Source organism: Sinocyclocheilus anshuiensis, unplaced genomic scaffold, assembly GCF_001515605.1.
Source record: "Sinocyclocheilus anshuiensis isolate Anshui unplaced genomic scaffold, SAMN03320099.WGS_v1.1 scaffold794, whole genome shotgun sequence".
Classification (NCBI taxonomy): domain Eukaryota; kingdom Metazoa; phylum Chordata; class Actinopteri; order Cypriniformes; family Cyprinidae; genus Sinocyclocheilus; species Sinocyclocheilus anshuiensis.
In genome coordinates, this window is record NW_015547683.1 from 61,590 (window position 1) to 85,223 (window position 23,634).

At 35.4% G+C, this 23,634-nt stretch overlaps 1 protein-coding gene and 1 pseudogene across 1 annotated transcript; one reads left to right on the forward strand and one right to left on the reverse strand.

Annotated features, from left to right (window-relative positions):
- The first annotated feature begins 4,498 nt into the window (after window positions 1-4,498).
- Window positions 4,499-19,298, forward strand: LOC107703153 (RNA-binding protein Musashi homolog 1-like; annotated as a pseudogene).
- Window positions 19,299-21,482: 2,184 nt separating this feature from the next.
- Window positions 21,483-23,252, reverse strand: LOC107703139 (transmembrane and immunoglobulin domain-containing protein 2). Its single transcript, XM_016505668.1, has 6 exons — window positions 23,126-23,252; window positions 22,672-23,016; window positions 22,400-22,528; window positions 22,217-22,254; window positions 21,989-22,090; window positions 21,483-21,603 (listed from the first exon to the last, which is right to left on the reverse strand). Exons 1-6 carry the CDS (start codon window positions 23,172-23,174, stop codon window positions 21,505-21,507), a joined length of 762 nt encoding a protein of 253 aa, XP_016361154.1. The 5' UTR covers window positions 23,175-23,252; the 3' UTR covers window positions 21,483-21,504.
- Window positions 23,253-23,634: the final 382 nt, after the last annotated feature.

Below are 23,634 nucleotides of genomic sequence, written 5' to 3' on the forward strand. Positions count from 1 at the left end.
TTATAGGTCTTTGCTTAAATTTACTCACAAGGAATATTGTGTAGCCTATATTAGTGTATTTTAAGTGGTTGTTTAAGATTTGTATTTATAGTATTTTGTATTTCTAGGGTTAGTGTAGTTTCATAAGTGCGCATGTTTAGTATGTAAGTAACATGTTTATCAATGTTGAAAGAGTTTTGTACCAAAGGTGAAAATATTTTAGTCTTTTTATTATTATTTAGTTTTATTATTATTATTATTATTATTATTATTATTATTATTATTATTATTATTTATTATTATTATTATTATTATTTAGTCCATTAAGAACTTTTATCTTCTTAAGTTCTTTTCATTCAGGTGTTTCGTCCAATTCTAACTCTTCCACTAGATGGAGCACTAATCCACTCACACTCTGTGAACAACTCTGTGAAATCTGTCTCTCTATCTCACACACACACACACACACACACTGCCATTTCAGGCAACTGAAAGAGCAGACCTTTCAGAAGTATATGTCAGTACTAATCGTCTCAGGTTACTTATGTAACCATGGTTCCCTGAGTAGGGAACGAGACACTGCGTCCTCTAGGGGTCGCTATGGTTTTTTCAATGTATGCTTCAGACACGGGTCACGACGAGGCGTTCCCCATAGCGACCCCTAGAGGACGCAGTTCGAAGTTCCCATGAAAGGGAACGTATATGTGTGGCTTTTGACGAATATACAAGCAATGATTGCACAAATGCTTCATGAATTTCAACAACAGCATCTCGTTGCTGCCCTCCAGTGGAAGAGAGGATAGAAACGAAGACGGGATCCCCTCTGACAAACAGTATGAAAATACATTAGCCTATATTAAAGTATTTATATACTTTATTAGATGCTTAGACTGCAAATAACCATTTCTGATGTACAGAGTTATAGGCTACTTGTTTTTATTTAGCTAATGTGGAAGGGACAGTGCAACATTTAGCTAATTGAACTTGAACTAGAAATCTGCGTAATTTATTTATTTATTTATTTATTTCACAAACTTTATTTTGGGATCAAACTATAATGTCAGGACCCCCTAACTTTCAGACCTTCTTTTGAAGACCCCTGATTTAAACGTGCATTCCATTTTAAGTTCAACAAACATTTAGAACACAATTTTTAAATTTACTAATATAATAATATTGTTTGCATAGGTTATATTTTTATCTTTATGCATAGAAATTCACAGCTAGGCCTATATTATATTTATATGGTGTACAGTAGTGTCTTTTGATACACACAGAGAACAGCACTGTTCAGTGCTACTAGTGCACCATGTATTTAAAGCAGTACTGTGGCTCATACAAGTCCTCTTCTGTACACTAGGCTACCATGTGGTTAAGCATGCTAGAGAGGTTGGGTAATCCTGTAGTGATCGGTGATGGGGTCACATGTTGAGGTGTGTGTGTGTGTGTGTGTGTGTGTGTGTTACAGCTCTGTCAAAAGTCCCATCTCCAAAATCTCCAAACCAATGTCATAATTTAAAAATGTTAAATAACAGCTAATATATTGGCATTGGCGATCCCAAACCCCCCTTTTTAATAGGATGTTCCTTTTAATACAGACATATTTTCATATAGAGTTGGAAAATCTAATTAATTAAATTGGTTTGTTTGAGTGGTTCATGCAAATGAAGAGATTCAAACAAATTATTTATAGATTCAAGTCCCTATGTATTATATTGTAATCTCTTTCATGCTATGGTTTCATGCTATTTTCATCTGGTTCATTCAAGTGAATCAGTTATTCAATTGGTTTACTAAAATTTGGAGACTCCATGAAGAAAACAGCAACACAATAGCTATGAAATCATATCCCATACAAATATTAACATTGATTTATTTGTATATTACATAAATTCATGTGGGTGGGAGAATAAGAGAATTCCCAACAAAGTATTTGCATGTATTAAACCTCTCCAAATAACAAACAAGCATTATCATTTTAAATCATTATCATCATTATCATTATTATTAAATACAATAAATCCAAGCAGCAAACAAGGCATTGACAGGGAAGAATATATACAAGTATATATATATATATATAATACTTTTTGAAAGTTTAAAGGTATTCCTTTTAACTACTTTAAGGATTGAAATAAAAATATCACATTTTTAAATGCCACAAAACTTGGAGCAACTTTAAGAAATCTACATTGTTCTAAATAAATTAACCATTCATTTATATATTTATATAATTAGCCATTCATACGATCTGTCCCAAAAGCACTTAACAATAATTTAATTCGAAAAGATGTTCTTAAAATTCAAAATCTTTTGATAAAATACTCACAAAGCTTATCCAAACATTACTTATCCAAGTTAAACATTATTCTTTAACATTTTTAACATAATGTCTAAGCTGCTCTTTTCCATACATTGAAGATGAATGTTGACCACAGTAACCAAGCAAGGTTTTCAAAGCAAAACTTTCATTGAATAACAATGTACATTCAGTCTCTTACACAAAACTATCTTTTGACTTCAGAAGACCTGGAATATATAGTGTTAAAGTTGATATGAGTTGATATATGATTTTTATTTTCAATAATGCATTTAGTTGACGCTTGACAGCCCCTGGTCCCCATCCACTTGAATTGTATGTAAAAGAGCAGCACAAATATTCTGCTAAATGTCTCATTTGCTATTCCAAGGTGGAAAGAAAGTCTTATGTGTTTGGACTGACATGAAGGCAAGTAAATGATTACAGTATATTCATCTTGGGGTGACTCTGAGATAAAACACAAATGAAGACAACATCAACACTCTCTGTGCACAGAACTGATCCAACCGTATGCAGCCAGTGAGGATTAATGTCTTAAATTCACAATGTTGGTACCATATGTTTATGTTCCCCTCTAATTACATTTGTCCACTGCAGGCCCTTAAGTGTGTGAATTAGATAGAATGAGTGCTATGAGTGGGGCAGACAAATCAGGCACATAAATTCACACAGCCAAGCACCGCTTACCCACAATACTATTATGACATATAAATCTCCAGAAGATCTGGCTAGTTGTAGAGAGCCACTTGGCAATGTGCAGTGGCCTTTTACCACCTCTCATACATGTCGAATTAGGCCATACGGGCAGATAAATCTGTATTGATCTAAGATGGCCCCAATACCACCTGCTCACACTGCACACAGTCCGCGTTTATGTCCTTTTCACAAAAGAACACAAGAATAAAGGACAATTTGAAAAGATTATACTACTGTGTCCTGTATGGAGAACTGAAATCTGACCAAACTAATCAAATGTATTTTTAAACCATGTTCTGGTTTCAAATAACAGGAAGTAGAAATAATGTGTATCGAGTCATAATTTTCATGGCATTTAAGTTTCCAAGACCTAAATAATGTATAGTCATGATAAAGTGTGACTGAAAATGATCTCTTTTTATATTGGAGGTCTCTGAGTTTGCTGAGAATCAGGGTGGGGGTCACTGGATCTGTAACGGTTTAAAACTCCTGCTTAGCTGCATCTCTATTTGTGAAATTGTTGTTATAGTGATGGTGATATGCTGTGCTGATATGGGCTTCCCCTAGAGAGAAGGTCAGAGTGGACCATGTTTCCAACAGAGCAGTTTCATCAACAGGTGTCAGAAAGAAAGAAAAAAGAAAATGAAAATGGCATAGAGAGAGAGAGAATCATCAGTTACAGAGCAAAACCAAATCACAAAAAAAAAAACGAATCATACCATTGGGAAAATTAAAGTGAAAATCAAAGGAACCTGAAATGTTAGTGGGAAACTAAACAGAAAGTTTGATTTATCAGAATCAGAGACAGATCCTCATAGGAAGAGCCAAACATGAGCATGGCTTTAAAATGATGATGATGAAGATGATGTTGAGATAGAGGCAAGTTAGCAACTTCATTGTTATAAACGTTTCACTCAGTTTTCCTAAACTGCCAAAAATCAAATGCAGGTACTGTAGAGGAGGGCATTTGTGCATGCTTTTCATTAGCATTTCATTGTTATTCATATTTTGTTCATTGTCTGTTTAACAGTAGTCTAAATGTTCATTAATGCCTTGCTGAAAGTGTATTTATGTATTTATTTATTAATTATTTATTACTAATATTATTGTTTTGTTGTTTCTATAATGGTCGGCCTACTCTATTTTTGTTTTATTATTGTACCTTTTGTCTGACACGTTTTGATGCTTTGGTAATTTTGTATGCATTAAACGCTGTGTCATTTAAGTACTTTTAAATTAATAAATAAAAACAAATAATAAGTTTGTTTATTTATAAAAAATAAATAAATAAATAAATGCTCCATTTAAAATAAATAAATAAATGTTCACAAATGAATGAATGAATGAATGAATGATAAATCGGTGAAGCGCTACAAACAGACACAGATTGTCATCTTTAACAGTAAACGTGATGCCGAATCGTTTCAGTTCTGCTGTCATTGTCGTGTCACGGAGGAAGGTAATCCACTGACTCCCGGTCAGTTCTCGAGGGCTCCCGTATTTCACGCCGCGACTGGACCAAGAGAGAGGTGGAGTCTTTGGGCTTTGAGCTCTAACTCACCCCATGCCAATCCCCCTCTCCACACTTTCTGCCTCCTTTCTCGCACCGTACTCGGACGGGATACACAGCCGCGCAATGGAGTCGGAAGGCAGCCAAAGTAACCTGTCCTCCTCGGACTCTCCGCACGACCCCTGGTAAAAAAAAAAAAAAACCTTCCTCCGATCTCAAAACCTACACCTAAGAGCGTCAGTTCGAACTCAATTAAAAAGTAACTTAACAAAGAGGGAAACGTGTTTTGGCGGTGTCCAGCGCACTTCTCATCCGCTCGGATGAGTTTAACTGAGAATCACTGCCGTTATTTGAATCTCGGAAGATCTTGACCTCTTCAGTGTCTTTTCAGTCCTTCTGATTTATACGCAAACGCGCAGCACTTGTTGATCACTTGCTTGTGTTGTTTTCACAGCAAAATGTTCATCGGTGGTCTGAGCTGGCAGACTACGCAAGGTGAGTAACACTTTGCTAAGTATCTGCACATGTCAGCCAAAGAGGCAGATCACATTCATATAAAACACTGAATTACTGTGTAATTATGGTCTAAATAAATGTCAATAGCCTTTTCAAATAGCTACAAAGTCTACTGTAAAATCAAAGTTACAACCTGCAATTTCAATGCGCTTTCATTCAAACCGATGTGAATTAAATTATATAAGAAAATCTCTGAAATTGCTTAAAAGTAAGTAGAAATGTAAGAAATTACTGAAGTGAAGTAGATTAAAGATAGTATAGCCTAATGATGAAAACAGTTTTTTAAGTGTTTCACCATATGCATGCAACTAATAAGCCATTGGGTTGCTCTGTAATTTGGCTTGATCTTTTGTGCAAAGCCTATACAACAGGTTTAGCTGAGTGAATGGAGAAAGTTTCACCAACTGCTGTCATGCTGTAGGCTGTCCTCAGTATGTAGGACACATTGTTGTTTTGAATTACGCTGAGGTATTGTTCATGGCACAGAACTCTTAATAGCCTTCCTGTCATCTGATTCTGCCAGCTATTATGATCATTTAATAGATGGAAATTTTCATTAGGCTTTATCAGCTTGGCAGGCACCTACTTTTCACCAAAGGCGGTAACTAAGGATTATATTTGTGGCTAATATCTATATGCTAGCCTAAATTTTAGACATTTTATGTTTTTAAAACAACTATTTAGAATTAGAAATCAAAAATACGTCTTTAAAGTATAAATAGTCTTAATTAAACAAAAAGTCTTGTATATTTCACTGCGTGACGATGACCTCACCTTATTTCTTATCAGGCTTCTTAGATCATCTCCATTGATGATGCCATCCATTCACTGTTGATGTCATCAATGAATGATCTTGGTTTTCCACAATTTTCCAGTCTTGGTTGGCTTCTCACACATAATGTTCTGAAATAATTCTTCTTCTCCTGCTTTCTCAGAGGGTTTGAAGGACTACTTCTGCAAGTTTGGTGAAGTGAAAGAGAGTATGGTGATGAGAGATCCAGTTACAAAACGCTCGAGGTAAGGGATCAACAACCTGACTGAGAAGCGACCACAAAGATACAAAGGCTTTTATTATTGACCATATTGTCCATTTTACACAAATGGGTGGAGGTGTTGTAATTTTGATCTCTCTTTCAACTAGGGGTTTCGGATTTGTCACATTTGTTGACCAAGCTGGTGTGGACAAAGTCCTGGCCCAGTCCAGACATGAGCTGGACTCGAAAACTGTGAGTTTTAACATCATTTAACTGCTGCGCTAACTGTCTCCTGTGCATCATTGCCATTCTTTGGCTTATTTTAGGGTTTGTGTTTACTAAAACCACTTCAGATACACATTTTTTAGCTTTAATGAGTGTTAGTGCAGTATCTGACTGACTGAAATGCCACGATAGTCACAGATGCTGTGTATGCATGTGAGGTTTCATGTCTTTTCACTTTGGGTTTTGGTCAAACAATTCGGGAAGATTTGGAGAGAGAGCGAGAAAAAGTTCCCATCTCAGCCGTTCCTCAATGAGGTTGTCAGGGAAGCATTCCTATTCTGTGTCAATCGCTATGGTAACTAGGGGACCCGAACAGGGTATGCTGGGAGTTGCTGGGAAGCCTTTGTGGTGCCTTGTCTCAAGAGTGCACACCAAACACATTAGACTCACGCGGAATTCAGATTTTTCCCCTGTGGAAACTATTCCTCGAATCCTGTGATGCTTCAGTGCTGTATTTCTAACAGGTGTACTTCTGTTAGAAAGGATTTTTAGGTCTAGTTTATGAATGACATTCATCTGATGAATAAAGTAAACATGATTTGGCATCAAAACGAATTAGTAGTGTTAGTAAGAGTGTTAAAAATGGGAAACTTTGATGAGAGGTTTTGTGTTGTGGTGCATCTATTTGTGAGAGTCTTTGTCGCTGTGCAGAGCAGGCGGGTCCTGGGACAATGGTGCCCGTTGGTTACCATGGCGACAGTGGAGTCACCCCCCCAGGGGGTCAGTGGGGAGGGAGGGTGAGGCTCGAAGGAGAAGAAAAAAACTTTCTCATCTCTCTCTCTCTCTCTCTCTCTCTCTCTCTCTCTCTTCTGAAAGTTTGAACCAGTTCCTCATTTGAGTGAAAAACCGCCTTGCACTATGGCAACAGGTAGTGCACGGCAAACCACAACGAAACTGTGTTTCTGTACTTCAAAAATCCTCAACACTCCAGGTAATTTGTTCAGAATTACCCTGAAAATGAGTCGTAGATTTTACGCCGCTATCCGAACCAGGCAACCGAAGGAAAGGGACTGCAAAAGCCCATCGGACTCTTAAATAAAACTAACATAACAACTACAGCGAGCGTTTAGAAAGTGTCTCTCAGCTCCAGTCTTCCACAGCATGGCCACTTGTGCTGTTTTCTAAGTGCCTCCCCCCTGAGAGAGAGGCAGGCAGAGCCAGGGGAACATGGAGGCCTTTGTCCTGCTTTACCTCTATGACTGTGCCCCTGTGAAGGTGCCTTATGGCTGCTCGCCTGGGCCGACTTAAAACTGGAGATTAGCTTAACGAGCTCAGCGATGGGGCGGTGGAGGAGGGGAGGCCAGGAAAGAAAGAGAGAAATGTGTGTGGCGCAACTCATAAAAATCACAGTTTTAAGTAAGTGGTCTTGTTGAGCATTCTTGTGGATGGTGCAGTCATTCTGTGAGGTTGTGTGCTCGTGTGTTTGTCTGTATGTGATTGACACACTGCTAGGGTTCTAGCGATTGACCCTAAAGGATTGACCTGGATAGTTAAGTCCATTGACTTAAAATAGTTTTGACGGGGATGGCAAGTTTGGTCGACCACATTGTGGTCAAAAACTATTCAGATATATTTTTTATTGTATTTCAGAAATATGTGAGGTTGTATTTTCATGTTAAAAAAAGAAAGCTATGTCACTGTATGTTGCTTCATATTTTCCCAAGACGGAAAATTTATGAATCAAAGGGTTATATTATTCCCAGAGCCACAGAGAAGTATTGACAGCATCTGAAAACACCCTTAAAGTAAACACACAGATCGCAATCTCCATACAAAGTGTGTATCTGTTGTGCACACTTTAATACTGAAGTGTATTAGCGCTGGTAGTCAAACTCAAAAAGAGGTTCTCACTGTAATATCGACCTCTCTGTCAAATAACAATCAATAAGAGCAAATAAAAGTGTCCAAGATGAAAAGAGAAAATATTTTTTAAATCTATTTTAAAGCACATCAGGTTCTTAGAAATGTGCTCTTTATAATAATTTTGGTTTCAGATGGTTTTGAAAAACTTTAATACTGTTTAACAAAAATTTTCATTTAAAAATAAAAATGTCCACACCAGTTAAAAATATTTTCAAAGTTATCAAATATTTTCCTTACACCTTAAATACATGTGAATATACACATCTTAATCAGTATTTTTTTTAAGTAAAAATTATTTATATTTTACTTAGTTCATAAATAACATTAAGGTTTTGTAGGGTTGTACCACATGACATTTTAAATCCTGAATTAACCTTGCCTCGTCATAAAATGATCAAATAATTTTATTTTAAGATACTTTGATACATAGTGATTAGGGTCATTTCCTGTTTTATTTATTTGTTTATTTTTTATTTAATGATCTTTGGTCACACCACTTTTTTAAAATCTAGTGGAAAAGCTTTTTAAACATTTATAAGCAGTGAAGCAGATTTGTTTGTAAATAATAGTAATAATAATAAAAAAGAAATAGTGTTTCAAGAATTGCAGTCTTGTAATGAGGCTATTTTTTTTCTTCATTATGATTTTTGTTGTTGATGGTGTTTTTTTTTTGGTGTTTTTTTTACATTTTTGACTTTATGGCCCCCAAAGATATCAAAATTAATTTTAATTCAGAAATTAAAAACCATGCTCACAATAAAAATCTAGAAACTGTATTTTACTTTAATTTCTAATTGAATAAATAAATGTTCAAGACTGAAAAAGTTGAAGAGTTGAAACCTCATATTGATCTACCACCACTAATGTGAATATAGTGAAATTCACTTAAAAGCCCTGTTTGTAAAAACATACTCAGAATAAAAGGTGTAATTGTATGAATTTTGAATAATAATTAATAGACAAGAAGCAATTGTCATTTCATTGAACTATTACGTCATAAAATGCAAAGGATATAAGCAAACATCCAAGACTGAAAAAGTGAAAAAGTTGAAGAGCTGAAAAACTCCCACTAATCTGAATTTAGTGACTGTCTGTGGAGGTTAAACATACTGAATCCATTACTTTTCAGTGTCTCGCCACATGATCAAAACCAACTCTAATGACAGTAATCTGTTTTATGTGACCATACATTTTATCCTCAGCTTTCCTCTCATGTGTGTCGGTGGCTGTATGTTGATTTTGTTTGTTTGTGTGTGTGTGTCTGTTTGTTTGTTTGTTTTTGATTGTGCACAGGAGTGGTGCGGCCTCAGCAATGTTGTGGACCGGAGGTGACTATCAGAGTAGTCTAGAAACTATAGACATACTGTAAACCGTAGCCTCTGCATCAGACCTCTGTTCAGATTAGCTTAGCATCTTCATTTTACTCTCTAGATTCACAAAGAAACTCTGTTACTCCTAGTCTGTTGTATGAAAACAAACGGGGGACTCTTGTAAACTGCTGTAGTTTACCTCAGAACTGCTAGCTCTTTAGCGTAGCTCTACTCGAACCCTCTCTCAGACAGACTAATCATTATTGTTGCTAGCGCTGTACTGCCTTCACTGTCTTCTAGAATTTAACCTCAGTACAGCATGATGTAGACTAGCGTTTGGTAAATAGATGGACTAGACTATAGACTAATATAGAGTATCTTGAGTATCTGTAATCTAGTGTGTCTACTTTTGCAATGGGTGCTAATCAACATCAAATTTTCTGCACATGGTTCATAAATAAAAAAGCTAATGGTATATCAAAATGTTGAGGGTACATTTACACAAATTTAGCTTTTTAGCAACTTTAACACTGTTTTAATGCATTCAAGTGCAAATATACTGTAGTTTCAAGGAGCTGGATACGATTTTTGATGTTTTACAGCTTATTTTCCAGATTTAGACACCAATAAACGATATTCAGATTTGTAGAAAGAAAGAAACGAAATAGAAAGAAAGACATGCAAAAACAAACAAACAAAATATTTTGTTTGGCTGTCAAAAGAGTGTGTGGGTCAAGGATGATTTTCTGCTTGAGTTTCTGTGCCGCCTTTTGTTTTCCGACCACTCTTCTTCCAAGGAAACATGGTTGTGGTGTTTCCCTGAGTGTTTTTCATGTCGTCCAGTGATGTTTACAGGAAAGCTGACCCTTCTCTTGTCCAGTCACAGGTGGTCATGACAGCCTCTTCTGTCTAGTCACACTCCTCCATTTAGATTTGCCTCTCATAGAAACCTGTAAACTTTTCACCCTGTTTCTCTGTCGTTTGTGAACGTTAATACACTCGCTGATTTAAGGGGTGTTCACACTGACAGCAACAAAGTGACCGTTGGCGATGAGAAAAGTCACATTGAGGGGACTAACAATTGGAGTGAAGACTGTGTAGCGCATTATCTTTTTTTGAAGGAAATTAATACTTTTTTGATGAAAGACACATTAATTTGATCAAATGGGACAGGAAAGACATTTACAATGTTACAAAAGATTTCTATTTCAAATAAATGCTGTTCTTTTGAACTTTCTATTCAACAAAGAATCATAAAAAATTCATTATGGATTATACTAGAAAAAAATGTAAGCAGCACTACTGTTTTTAAAATTGATAATAATAATAAAAAAGAATGATTATAATATTATAATATTAATAATACTATGATCATTTAATAAATAATATTAGAATGATTTCTGAAGGATCATGTGACACTGTAGACTGGAGTATTGGCTGCTGAAAATCCAGTTTTGCCATTTTTTTTACATTACATAAAAAAAATCAAATAGAAAACAGTTATTTTAAATTGTAATAAAATTTCACAATATTACTATTTTTCAAACACATGCAGCCTTGGTGAGAGATTTCTTAAGTCTTTAAAGACTTCTTTTAAAAACATTAAATAAATCGTACCAAACCCAAATCTTAATACGACAGTTTATATAGGGATATAATTATCAAATTTATGATTTTTATGAATTCTGACATGAAGTGCTGCAGTTTATGTACAAGCACTTTTCTTACAAAATAATCCTTTTTTTGCAGCAATAAAAAAACAGAAAAATTAATTATAAAAATATTGTCTTATTTTTACCGTCAAATCTGCGGCCAATTGCACAGCCAACCAGTAATGTTAGGAACGTCTACAAGCGACTAATAATACAGCAACATGGCAATATCTAGCAAAATCACTGTCAGTGTGAATGGAGCGTTATTCTCTTCTTAATAGTTTCTCACTGTCATTCTTGTTCTCTCTTTAGATGAATTCTTTCTCATTTCTCATCACTATTGTCCTTCCCTGAACTCTGCATGTATGAATGTGCCATCATTCTCAGACAGTAAAGTTAATGCAGGGTGCAGTCAGAGCCTTTAAAACACACAGGCAGACGTCCCTGCAAGGGCCGAGAGACACCAGCTGAAACCAGAGCTCAGAGGATGTGAGCTTCTCACTGATCTTCTCATTTACAGTCCCGGGTGTGTTGGTGTCAGTCTTCCTCTTTCTCCAGAATTTCTAAACTAGACCTTCTCCTCTCAAACTCTCCTCTAGATTGACCCAAAAGTTGCCTTCCCGCGACGAGCCCAGCCTAAGGTATGTGCCTGACGGGTCAACGTGGTCAAGATGCTTGATAATATCCAGCTTTTTGTTATTTTTGAAGATCTTCATCTCATCATCCTCTATCTCTCTTTTTCAGTTGGTGACTCGGACAAAGAAAATCTTTGTTGGAGGTCTGTCGGTGAACACTACTATTGAAGATGTAAAGCAGTATTTTGACCAGTTTGGAAAGGTAAGTCGGCTTTGTGTGAAACAATTGAAGGCATTAGGGGATAGCAGGGTGATAAAGCGATAAGCCTTGAGAGGCAGCGAGTTACAGTGATTTTCCTATGGGGATGTGATGTTCTTAGAATCGTTCAAAGGTTTTGGGGTCAAAAGTTTTAAATGCCTATAAAAGAAGTCTCTTATGTTCACCAAGGCTGCATTTATTTAATGAAAAATACAGTAATATTGTGAAATATTATTACAATTTAAAATAACTGCTCTCTATTTGAACATATTTTAAAATCTCATTTATTCCTGTGATGCAAAGCTGAATTTTCAGCAGACATTAGTCAGTTTTTTTTTGAGGAGGGGGGGATTATATGATGAATAAAAAAGTAAAAAACAACTTAATTGAAATAGAATTTTTTTTGCAACACTATGAATGTGTTTACTGTCACTTTTGATTAATTTAAGACATCCTTGCTAAATACAAGTACTAATTTCTTTCACAAAAAAAAAAAAAACATCTTACCTGAAAATTTTGAACAGTAGTTTTGAATGTACAGTCACAGTTTTTTTTATTTTTTATAAAATAACAAACTAATGATTCTGAAGGTTTTACTGAGGTGTACTGAGTGAAATCTGAGCCAGTTTGGTGGGGAAGCATGAAAGAGGGAACAAGAAAGGTACAGAGAGACTGAGAGAAAGAGTTGGGGTAGAGTTTGAGAGTTTGAAGGGGTGAGTTTTGTTTGCAGGGGAAGGTGGGGGAGATTACTTGAATCTGAATTAATTTGATGGAACAGCTGCTCCTGCCCTCAGCCCCCCCTCCTGCCCGGTTACCACGGTGACCCTGCCCATCCATTGTCCCCAAGTAATTTAGTGGGCAAAAGGTTTTGTGTTTGGGGTGTGTGTGTGTAAGAGAGAAAACGAGGGAGAGACTGTGTGTCTAGGGGAGGACGAATGTTCATAACTGAAGTAACACAACAATACATCCCAAACGCTAATGGGCTTCTGTAATAGATCATCTAATGTTTCTTTGCATCAAACTTCAGTTACACATTGTCAGTGCAAAACTTGGGCGGAAAATAATTCCTCATTCTTGAGCCATACTTGAGTGTGGAATGCAGCCAGAGAGAGAAAAAGAGAGAGCGATGATAGTCGCAGCCACCCGGGGAAGTTGCAGATTAGTTTGCCTCACTGGTCACTTTGTGTTCTGGCCTGGTTTGAACAAGGGATGGAAAGAGGGAGTGATGGAGAGAGAAAAACAGACACCATGATAAGAAGGGACTCGATTTATAACTCAATTTAAAAAAAGATATTAGAAAATAGAAACGTTTCAAGATATTTAAGTACAAAAGCGTGAGAAGTGAGAAAAGCTCTCAGATTTCTACCTGATCTGACCTTTAAAGGTGCACTCAGGAATTGCCCTCATGTAGGCAATTGCTTTTGAAAATATTAACAGATTTGAAAATGTGATAAATCATGTACACTCACACATGAGATTAGAAGACTAATAACAGCTGTTTTATGGGTCTGAAATGGGGCTGCCATATTAGTATCACAAGCCCAGAAAAAATGCTTACGTTATCGCCGTAACTCTCGTCACAATTAGCCTCTTAAATCCAAAGCAGCTTGCACTGCATTCAAGGTAAACATTTTATCAGTGCTTGCTCTCCCTAGGAATCAAATCTTTGTCCTTGGCATTGCTAGCGCATGCTCTACTGTCTGAGCTACAGGGATTCTGTTCTATTGTTTAAAAGTTTTGCAGACTTAAACTGCTGATTTTTCTTTATGTTCAAGACTGCCATATAGGCAAATACAACGTAATATAATGATGAATGACAGAAAATTAAATGTACATAAAATTGATTAAACTAAATGAAAACTTACTTTAAATAATATTTACTCAAAAATCACATTTCTGAAATAGTATTGATAACTTAAACTGTTGACTTTTCTTTATGTCAAAGACTGTCATTTAGGCAAACAAAACATAATATATTGCTGAATGACAGAAAATGAAATGTACATTAAATTGATTAAATTAAATATACACTTATTTAAAAAAATATTTACTTCAAATTCACATCTCTACGATAATATTGGTAACTTAAACTGTTGTTTTTTCTTTATGTCCAAGACTGCCATAACAACAATGGGAAGCGACAGAAAATGAAATGTGCATAAAATTGATTAAATTATATGAACACTTATTTTAAAGAATATTTACTCAAAGTTCACGTATAGTGATCCACCAAACTTTTAGCAACTGAAAAAATTCAGCTGAAGCTTTTGGTTTCGACTGGAATAGTTTTGGATGACCCAAAATCAATGACCTGAATAATTAGCACTTTTTCAATGACGCATTTTGACTGTGTCAGTGTCTTTTTTGCGCATACAACTTAAATAAACTACAACAGGTAAACATGTCTTCATCGTGACCAAAATTGATGCTAGAGTAACAATGTGTAAACAGCTTTTTGCCATAGAACTTTAAATACCACTGGTTTAATGTATCACCTGTGAACACGACACCGTGAACAGCATTTAAACAGAGTTTAACTACCCAAATTTAATTACTAAAACTTTTTTTGTTCCGGTTTTCAATTAAATGCATCACTAATTTTAAAACAATTTGTTTATTACCCACTGATAAAAATGTGAGACTGTTATTTAATTTTGGCCAATGCTGATGATCACAAAATGACCAAATATCAGCCAATTAATAACTAGTAATATTAAACCCTACTACAGTGGGTATAGAAAAGACTCACCCCCCTTTAAAATAATCACATTTTGTTGCTTTGCACCCTGAAATGAAGACGGACACCATTTTTGTTTTATCCAGAAGCACACGGTGACCCAAAGCACACAGCAAAACTGACCACACAGTGGTTGAAAGAAATAAAGGTGAATGTCCTTGCATGGCCTAGTCAGAGCGCAGACTTTGCAATCAAATTTAACTGAACTTCTGCAAAGAACAATGGGCAAATATTGCAAAGTCTAGATGTGCAAAGCTAGTAGAGACAGTGACAAATCCTGTAATTAAAGCAAAAGGTGGTTCAACAAAATACTGACACAAAGGGGGTGATCTGATTCTGGTTTTCTTTGGTGTAATATCTTTCAATATCTTTTTTTTTGTTATAAGTTGCACTGAGTAAATAGAGCTGGATAAAACAAAAACTGTGTCTGTCTTCATTTCAGGCTACAAAGCAACAAAATATGATTATTTTAAAGGGGGGTGATTATTTTCGATACCCACTGTACACTATTAGACAAGTTCTTTTTCCAGGCACACACATTAAAAGATGAGTAAAAGGGAATGGAGAGAGAACACAGAGAGTGTTATTGGCCTTTTAGTTAGTCTTCACCAAGAGACTGTGAGCGTGTGCACACATAAAGTGTTGATTGGTCAGGCTGTCCACTTGTGTTTCATATTCTAGATTGAATATGAAACACTTTCTCATCCTCTCTTTCTTTCTCACACCTCGAAGTTTGACCTTCACCTCTGACCTTTAGGTTTAAGCTGTCAGTATGCTCACTGTGACGCACTTTTGCACACACATACAGACACTAAAACGCAAGACAAATACACGTTCGCCCTTCTTTCTTCTAACAGAAACCCTATGATATTATAGTTAGCATTCCATCTAATTAACTAGTTAGCAATGTTTAAATGTGCACTTGTAATTTACTTCAAATCTTAAAGTATATTTAAAAAATACTTGGAGATAAAATAACATTATTAAAATACAAGACCACTTAATTGTACTTAAAGAGAGTACACTTTCATGATTATAATACACTTAAAGGGATACTTCACCCAAAAAATGAAACATTTGTCATCATTTACTCAAGTTGTTCCAAACCTGTATGAGTTTCATTTTTCTGTTAAACAAAAAAAAAAGATATTTTGAAGAAAGTGGGTAACCAAACAGTTGACAGAAGCCATTGATACCATACTATTTATTTTCCATAATATGGCAGACAATGGCTACCGTCAGCTGTTAAATGCTAAATTGCTAAATTGTGGTGACCCTTGAAGACTCCCTAAAAAGTTAACAAAGCTAGCAGATATACATATTTAATATTTTCTCTTCCAGGAATACCGAAAAAAAATTAAAAAAACATTGATGACTCATCCTGCACTTCTCATATTGTTATCCAATCAAAAGCCCCTAATATCAACTGAAACTGACCATCATGTAGCATATTATGATTCATGGGTGTGACGTAACTAAAGCCTATTGGCCATTTACAAAAAAAGAGACATGTCCTATATATATGTCCCCACAAACATCCTGTTTCAGTAGGATATACGTCATCACAAGATTGAGAACTGTGACTAATGCTAGATAACAAATAATAAATGCATGTAATCTCTCTCTTCCTGTCCTACAGGTGGATGACGCCATGCTTATGTTTGACAAAACCACCAACAGGCACAGAGGTAAATTTCCCTTTCTCTTTATTTCATTAAATAACTGTGCACGTCAATGGCAGCCATTCTCCCGTTTGTTCCTTCCTTCCTAAACCTGGTCCAATCTGTCTCCGTCTCCTCTCCATGGCCCTCCATCCTATACTCTGTAGGATAAGCGGTAGGTGAGGAGAGAGATTGAGTAATTAGTGTGTTCGTTAATCAGGGTTTAGGCTAAAACCTCGTTAAGTGCCCTTGCCGGTTCGACAGCACATCGATTATGACAGTTTGCATGGCTTTACCGCTGCCTTTCAACCCAGTGGAAAGGTGGAGGAGCAGCACTTGAGAAGAGAGAAGCAAGTTTTCATTGAAGAAACAAAACTAGCAGCACATCTTTTTGTTGAGAAAATCTAGCACTGTTTACAGAGACAGAGTGGATGCCTGAATGACTTCAAAGGTTTAATATATATTACAGTTCATCGGAAATCTGATGACCTCTCAAAACGGAGAGGTTACAGGCACAGGGAAAAAGGACATGAAGTTACTTTTTACAGATATGTAGAGAAGTCTAAACGCTTGAGACCACAATCTGGGATCATTTAAATGTTAATATAAACAGGGAAAAAAATGGATTTTGACATTTTAAAACAAGGAAATGTTATGATTCTGCCCTAAGCAAAGTGCCAATGATTATGTGATTTTATTTTATTTTTTTTGGTGACGCACACATTCTGTAATTTATGTACACTACCATTCAAAGGTTCAGGGGTCAGTACAATAAATACATTATTTAATTTTATTCAATAAGGATTTGTAATCTTCATTTTTTCATTTATAATAGCATAAGAGACTTCTTTCAAAAACATAGTGGTGTGCTACATAAATCATTTTTAAATGAACATTTTCACTCAAATTGATATGCTGATAATGTCATTTGTAATAGAAGCATTTTCATTATTCTCAGATTTTGGACCCCATTTTATCCCTAAATAAAAAGTATCCTGGTTGTACCATGGTACAGTGATTATATCAGATGCTAATGGTACATTAATGCATACCATGGTACATGTCCAAAAAAACACTGTAGTATCATGGCACTTTTTAGTGATGTCACAATCATTCTGGTATTTATTGAACAAGGTCAATGAGAAAGGAAGTAGAATTCATTGGCTTTTATTTGGCAGTTTCGTCTCACCTGAAGTTGAACTGAAGTACCTGAACTTTAGACATTGTTTATAATGATGGCTGAAGTGGAAATCCAAATGTAAACTGCGGTCTGAGTGTCTGGACTCTTTCTTTGCTCAGGGTTTGGATTTGTGACCTTCGAGAATGAAGATGTGGTGGAGAAAGTCTGTGAGATCCACTTCCACGAAATCAACAACAAGATGGTGAGAATTCTTATGCTGAGACACCGTTTCGTTTCAGAAACACTGCTAAAACTTGTGTTTGACTGACTGATATCTTCCCTTTCCATTCACAGGTGGAGTGTAAGAAAGCCCAGCCCAAGGAAGTGATGTCACCCACAGGCTCTTCAAGAGGTCGTGCGCGTGTCATGCCCTATGGGATGGACGCCTTCATGCTTGGCATAGGAATGCTGGGTAAGTGTGTAGCTTTTAACTGCTGATCACAAGGATGATTAGAACTCAAAGCATAGAATGGACTCTTCTGCCCTCTGCTGTTGAAAAGTGCCGTAAAATTCATACTGAAGACACAAATGCTATACTTTCATTCTACTATATTGACTAATATTGTTTTAACATGCATTATCAGATAACTGTTAATAATATTAAATACTATTCAAATTAAATATTATTTTTATAATACGAAATATTATATATCATTGTTATTTACTCAAAATACTTTATGAATAGACATTAATTGGTGTCATATTTTTTTTCCAAGGTTATCCAGGGTTCCAGGCAGCAACATATGCGAGTCGCAGCTATACTAGTCTGACCCCAGGATACACATATCAGTTCCCTGGTAAGACTCAATGTCCGGCTCATGCATTCTGTAGACCTTTCCACATATTGGTTCACTGGGATTAACTCTTTCCTGGGATAAGTTTTTGCAAACACAGTATTATCAAATATTGGGTTTTTGAGTCAGAAGTGATTGTTTATTAGATTATAATTGTATATACACAAATCAGTATATACTTAAATGGTTGTCAGATACAAGTTGCTAACATTAAGCAACATAACAAGTAGTTGCTAAATATGCTTTTGAACATTATCAGGCATTCCTGGTGAAACATTTGATGCCACCCAATTTCCATATGCACATACATATGCAAGTAATACACTAATAGTAATCAAAAATGGAAATTCTACATTTGTGCTTAGATTTTATGTGTAAAACCACATATATTAGATTATACTGTATGTACATTACCACTCTGATTCTTTAATGCTCACCCGAGGCTGCATTTATTTGATAAAAAAAAAAACAGTAATAATGTGAAATATTACAATTTCAAATAACTGTTTTCTATTTGAGTATATTTTCAAATGTAATTTATTCCTGTGATGCAAAGCTTAATTTCCAGCATCATTATTCCAGTCTTCAGTGTCACATGATCCTTCAGAAATCATTCTAATGTGCTGATTTGATGCTCAAGAAACATTTCTTATTATTGTCAGTGTTGAAAACAGTTGTGCTGCTTAATAGTTTTGTGGAAATCAGTGCATTTCAATCAGTCATTTACACAAAAAACTCATAGAGACCCATGGCTGCTTGTAAATCTCAGAGAGGCGGTCTAAGACTGTCTTTCTATGTGTCTTGCCACTCATAGGCCCTGTAGTGCTTGTCCATGTGTGTAGTGTGAACAGCTCTTGTGTGTATGTTTAAACAGCTTTCTGTGTTTATCTCTATTCTAGAATTCCACTTAGAGAGGACCCCCCTTCTGACATCACCCCACCCCGCTGAGCTCACAGGTTAGTTCCTCTATGAGCTTTACAAGCAGCTATTGTACACAGCAGCCGCTTGCCATATTCCAGTACACAGCATAGTGTGATCTGAATACTATCAGCTTACTTTGTGACAAAGGAAAACTTGAAATCGCATGATATGACCCCTTTAATAAAAAATTTAACTTTAAGTAAAAATAAGCATGTTTTTCCTGTGAATTCCTTCATGCTGCATTAAAATTCATGCCTTATTTTTACTTTTACAGGGCCCTCTGATTGCTACAGCATTTACTAATGGCTATCATTGAAATGAGTGACAGGTACAATAGTATTCATGGTTCTGACGTCTTCCCTACATCTTAAGGAAGGATTTTTGAAGTATGTGGTGATCTCAATCGAATATAATGGATGCACTCTACGTGCTGCAGGGTTTTATTCTTTTATCAAGCTCTCTGACTTTGAATGGTTTTGGATTAAATGAATCAACCCTAAACTGATGGAATGTCAGTTGCAACACTATTAATGTGATATTTCCTGTTTTATGAGTTACTGTTATATCAGTCTCTAAACTAACCTCCTGCTCCTCTTATATAGAGCTAAACCTGTAAATAATTCGTTCATTTCTCAGTTTAAAATGCTAACAACTTAAGTGTATTTTTTGTCTTAGTTTTATGTTTTTGATCTCTCAGTCCTTGTTCAAAGTTTTGTCTTTTTTGTGATGACATTATGCACATGTAGGTATGTAACTGTAGAAAAGCCTTTTCTTTTTAACAGCATAAGAGCAATAATCTGTCAAAACTATGTGAATCTTTGTAGCGTATTTAAAAGACTAAATCACTTTCAGACATTTGGTACATTTTCTACTGAAGAATATAGTGTGATGGGATGTCAAAATGTATATTTTGTTAGTTTTGCAACTGGATTTATTACATAGATCATGAAAATAGCAGTAATTATAAGGAGAACATACTTCTCAGACTTAGATTCGACCTTGTTTGTGTAAAATATTGTACATACTATCTTTTTGATCTGGTGAGATCTGTCGACTTGATTAAGAGAGCTTTTTATGCTCAAGAACGCAAACACATGATATTGTGTGTCCAAAAATGCTTTTTTCCCCCCATGATTTGATGAACTTGAACTTTTTGTTTTATTTTGTTCAGTGTTTTTTGCGACAGAAGGCAATGTGAATGATGCTACTGTTGAGTGAATGTACTGGATGTCTATGTTTGTTCGAGAGTGAATGCATGTCTGGTGCTGTCGTGATCTAATGTATTATCTTCGGTAAGATGATTTAAAATGTGAATTGTAACCCCTATTTCCATGCTGTTATGTTGCTTTTACCAAGTTTATATCTATAACACAATTCCTTTAATCTCTTTTAGAGGTTTAAAGTGTTGTAATAATTGAAATATAAATGTCCTTCAATTAACTGAAGATTCTGGTACTGGTGGAAAAAAAGTAGCAACACTAATATAACACTTTTTATGAAGTAAACAGGATGGCTGTTATTAATTGAAAGTTTTAATGTTTCTTGTTTGAAGCTTAAATAAAAAAAATTCAAAGTCAATTTGGAAATACAAATTAAATTATTTCAAATTTAAAAATTTAGATGTAACCAGTTAATTTAGATGTTACCATTTTCAGGTTAACATCTTTTTAGTGTGATATGAAAAACTAAATGTTAGAATAAAACTTTGCATATTGCTGTAGCCACCACACATTATAATTTCTCTCTTTCTAAATAGAATTTTAACAATTGCAGTCTTAATTCCTATATACAATCATTTTGAAAGTTTCTTTTCAGTGCACTTATAAACTTAAAAATAAAAACACTGGCCGATAAACCACTGGCAAAACATAATTTTGCTATTCCATTACGCTGCATATCAGTTTGACACTCACCTTTTAAACAATACAATAAAAATAAGTTCAAGCGTCACTATTTAACCCTAACCTGATCACTCAAAAGACACACAAAAAATCTTTGAAAGAATTTTATCTTCAAAATATACATGCAGTTTGAACACAATACAGCTTAAAATAGACTCAAATGTGAGCCACAGCATTTAACAATTCAGTCTTCATGAACACTGCATGAAAAAACACAAACAATTGGAAACTATATAAATGTATTTACAGGAAAAACCTTCACAAAACTGGGCCAAACAGGACCAGAAGCTTGAAGTTCCATTAAAAGAGTCAATGGCACCCTATCTCATATGCAAGGTGAAAAAATAAAATAACATTCAGGCAAATAATGCTTAACCTTCATCCTTTGGTCCTTTCTTTAAGTGGACCTCAGAGTATGTCACTGAATCCTCTGTGCAGGTCACTGAAGTAAGTGCCATAGCCGGACAATTCTGAAAAACAAGTCATAACATGATATAATAATTGCATCTGGTTCCATACACTATAAAAAATGATATGATCAGTAAGTCATGACAACTTATGTTACATTACTTTAACTTGTCAAACTTTTTTATAAGTTACATGAAGTCCAACTTGATTTCATGTCAGTTTAATGTAATTTAAGTTGAAATGACTTACACAACCAAGTTGATTATACTCAAAAAATTTAACTTAAGTTTTTTTCAGTTGAAATAGGTGGAATATGTTTTTTTACAATGTATTAAGTACGCATGAAAAAAAATCGCTCCATTTGCTTACTAGATTGTTAACATGTAACAAATAACTGCGTGATTTGAATACTACAGACTACTAAAGGCTCTTGATGGGCAAATGTACCTCTTTTCTTGATTTTACACTGTCTCGAGGAATGTTTAATGCTGCATAAACAACATGAGTTTGGTGAGCGTCTGGACAGGGTGATCCACGGGTAACGTCAACCTGAGAGTGAAATAATAAATTGAAAAATACTATATTACTTTTCTGAAAGACCATTAGCCTTGCCAATATTCAGAATCAATCAATCAATCAAATAAACAAGCAAACAAATAAATAAACATCACTTACTAGAGCTTCTTTTGCTCTAGATTCTATTCTGCAGTGTCCTAGATTTAAAAAAAAATCAGCCTGTTAAACTTTATAGTCACTTGAATTTAGTTTATTTAAAAATGTAATAGTTCTTCAAATCTCAAGCACACTGATAAACCCATAAACATTCAAGTTTAAAAGACATTTCAAAATTTTTCTTGCCTTTATAATGTATGTGAATAACACAGACAATGCAGATGATCAGCAAAACAAAGCCCAAGCCTGAAAGCACTGACCACATCACTGTGTTCATTGTGAGAGTTTGCGTTGTCACTGTTGTTGAATTAGGCACTACAATTGTTTTGAGAGAGAGGTATAAATGTTCATCATTTGGATTGTTCATTGGACATTTTAAGTACCAAAAATGTGTAGAGTGCATTGACTCTCCTTAAAAAAATGGAATGAAAATAAAGCAAGTAAAAAATAAAGCTCACCCACATATACATGCGTCCCATTTCCAAGTTCAGCAGGTTCAAGTGTAGGTAAATCCACAAATGCTGTGCAGTAATAGATGCCACTATGATTTAGATTCACTGACAGCAGCTGCAGTGTTGCACTAATTCTCCCAGATCCATTTACAGGCAATCTATGGTAAGACGTTGTACTGTTCGGTACAGTTTGATTATCTTGGCACCACTTCACCATGATTCTTTCCACGTGTGAATCAGCTTTAATGTGACAGGTGATGATGACATCTGTACCTTCTTTTGCTGTTATCTCAGGAATTTGCCACACAGATATGCCCAGATTTGGCAAAGATACATCTCCAGGGACGAGACCTGTGAGAAAGCAGCAAAAAAATAAAGCAATTCATTTGTTTAATTGCATCAAGCTATTGACCTTATGTCAATAATACGTTGTTATCAAGGAGGAAAAGGACGATATTACCTGTGAACCAGATGGTTACGAAGAGAGTAGAGAGACTGGTGCGTGTCATTTCATCTATAAGCTACTACAGAGACAGAGGGTTTCTCACGTTAGCAGAGGCAGGTGTTTTTCATTTTTCCTGTGTGGTGTATCCTGCCGTTTGAAACAAAGCATCACCTTATCTGCATAAACTCACACGCTACAGTGACACCCACAGACAGGCAAACTGGGCTCACATTACAGCATTTTCACTTTTTAACTGTTAAGTCAATGACGTCATTAACTCATTTCTGTCAAATCTACATTCGTTTAGCAAATCTATACATTTTTAATTTATTCAAAATACATTCAAATGCAATTCATACATACAAAAACTTCAATTCTTGAAAAGAAGAAAAAAGTTATATAATTGTGGCCTTATGTCTCACACGGGACAAAGAGTATTAAGCAAGTAATTCAGGTTGTAAAATGCCATGTGGTGTGCCTCTCCTTTATTTATATTTATAGTGCATGATATCTGTAATATATAT

Coding starts and splice junctions, on each gene's coding strand:
- LOC107703139 (XM_016505668.1), bottom strand. CDS start 23,174: ATGACACGCACCAGTCTCTCTACTCTCTTCGTAACCATCTGGTTCACA. Junction 23,017..23,125: donor CGTAACCATCTGGTTCACAG/GTAATATCGTCC, acceptor GCTTTCTCACAG/GTCTCGTCCCTGGAGATGTA. Junction 21,604..21,988: donor GTGTAAAATCAAGAAAAGAG/GTACATTTGCCC, acceptor CTTGTTTTTCAG/AATTGTCCGGCTATGGCACT.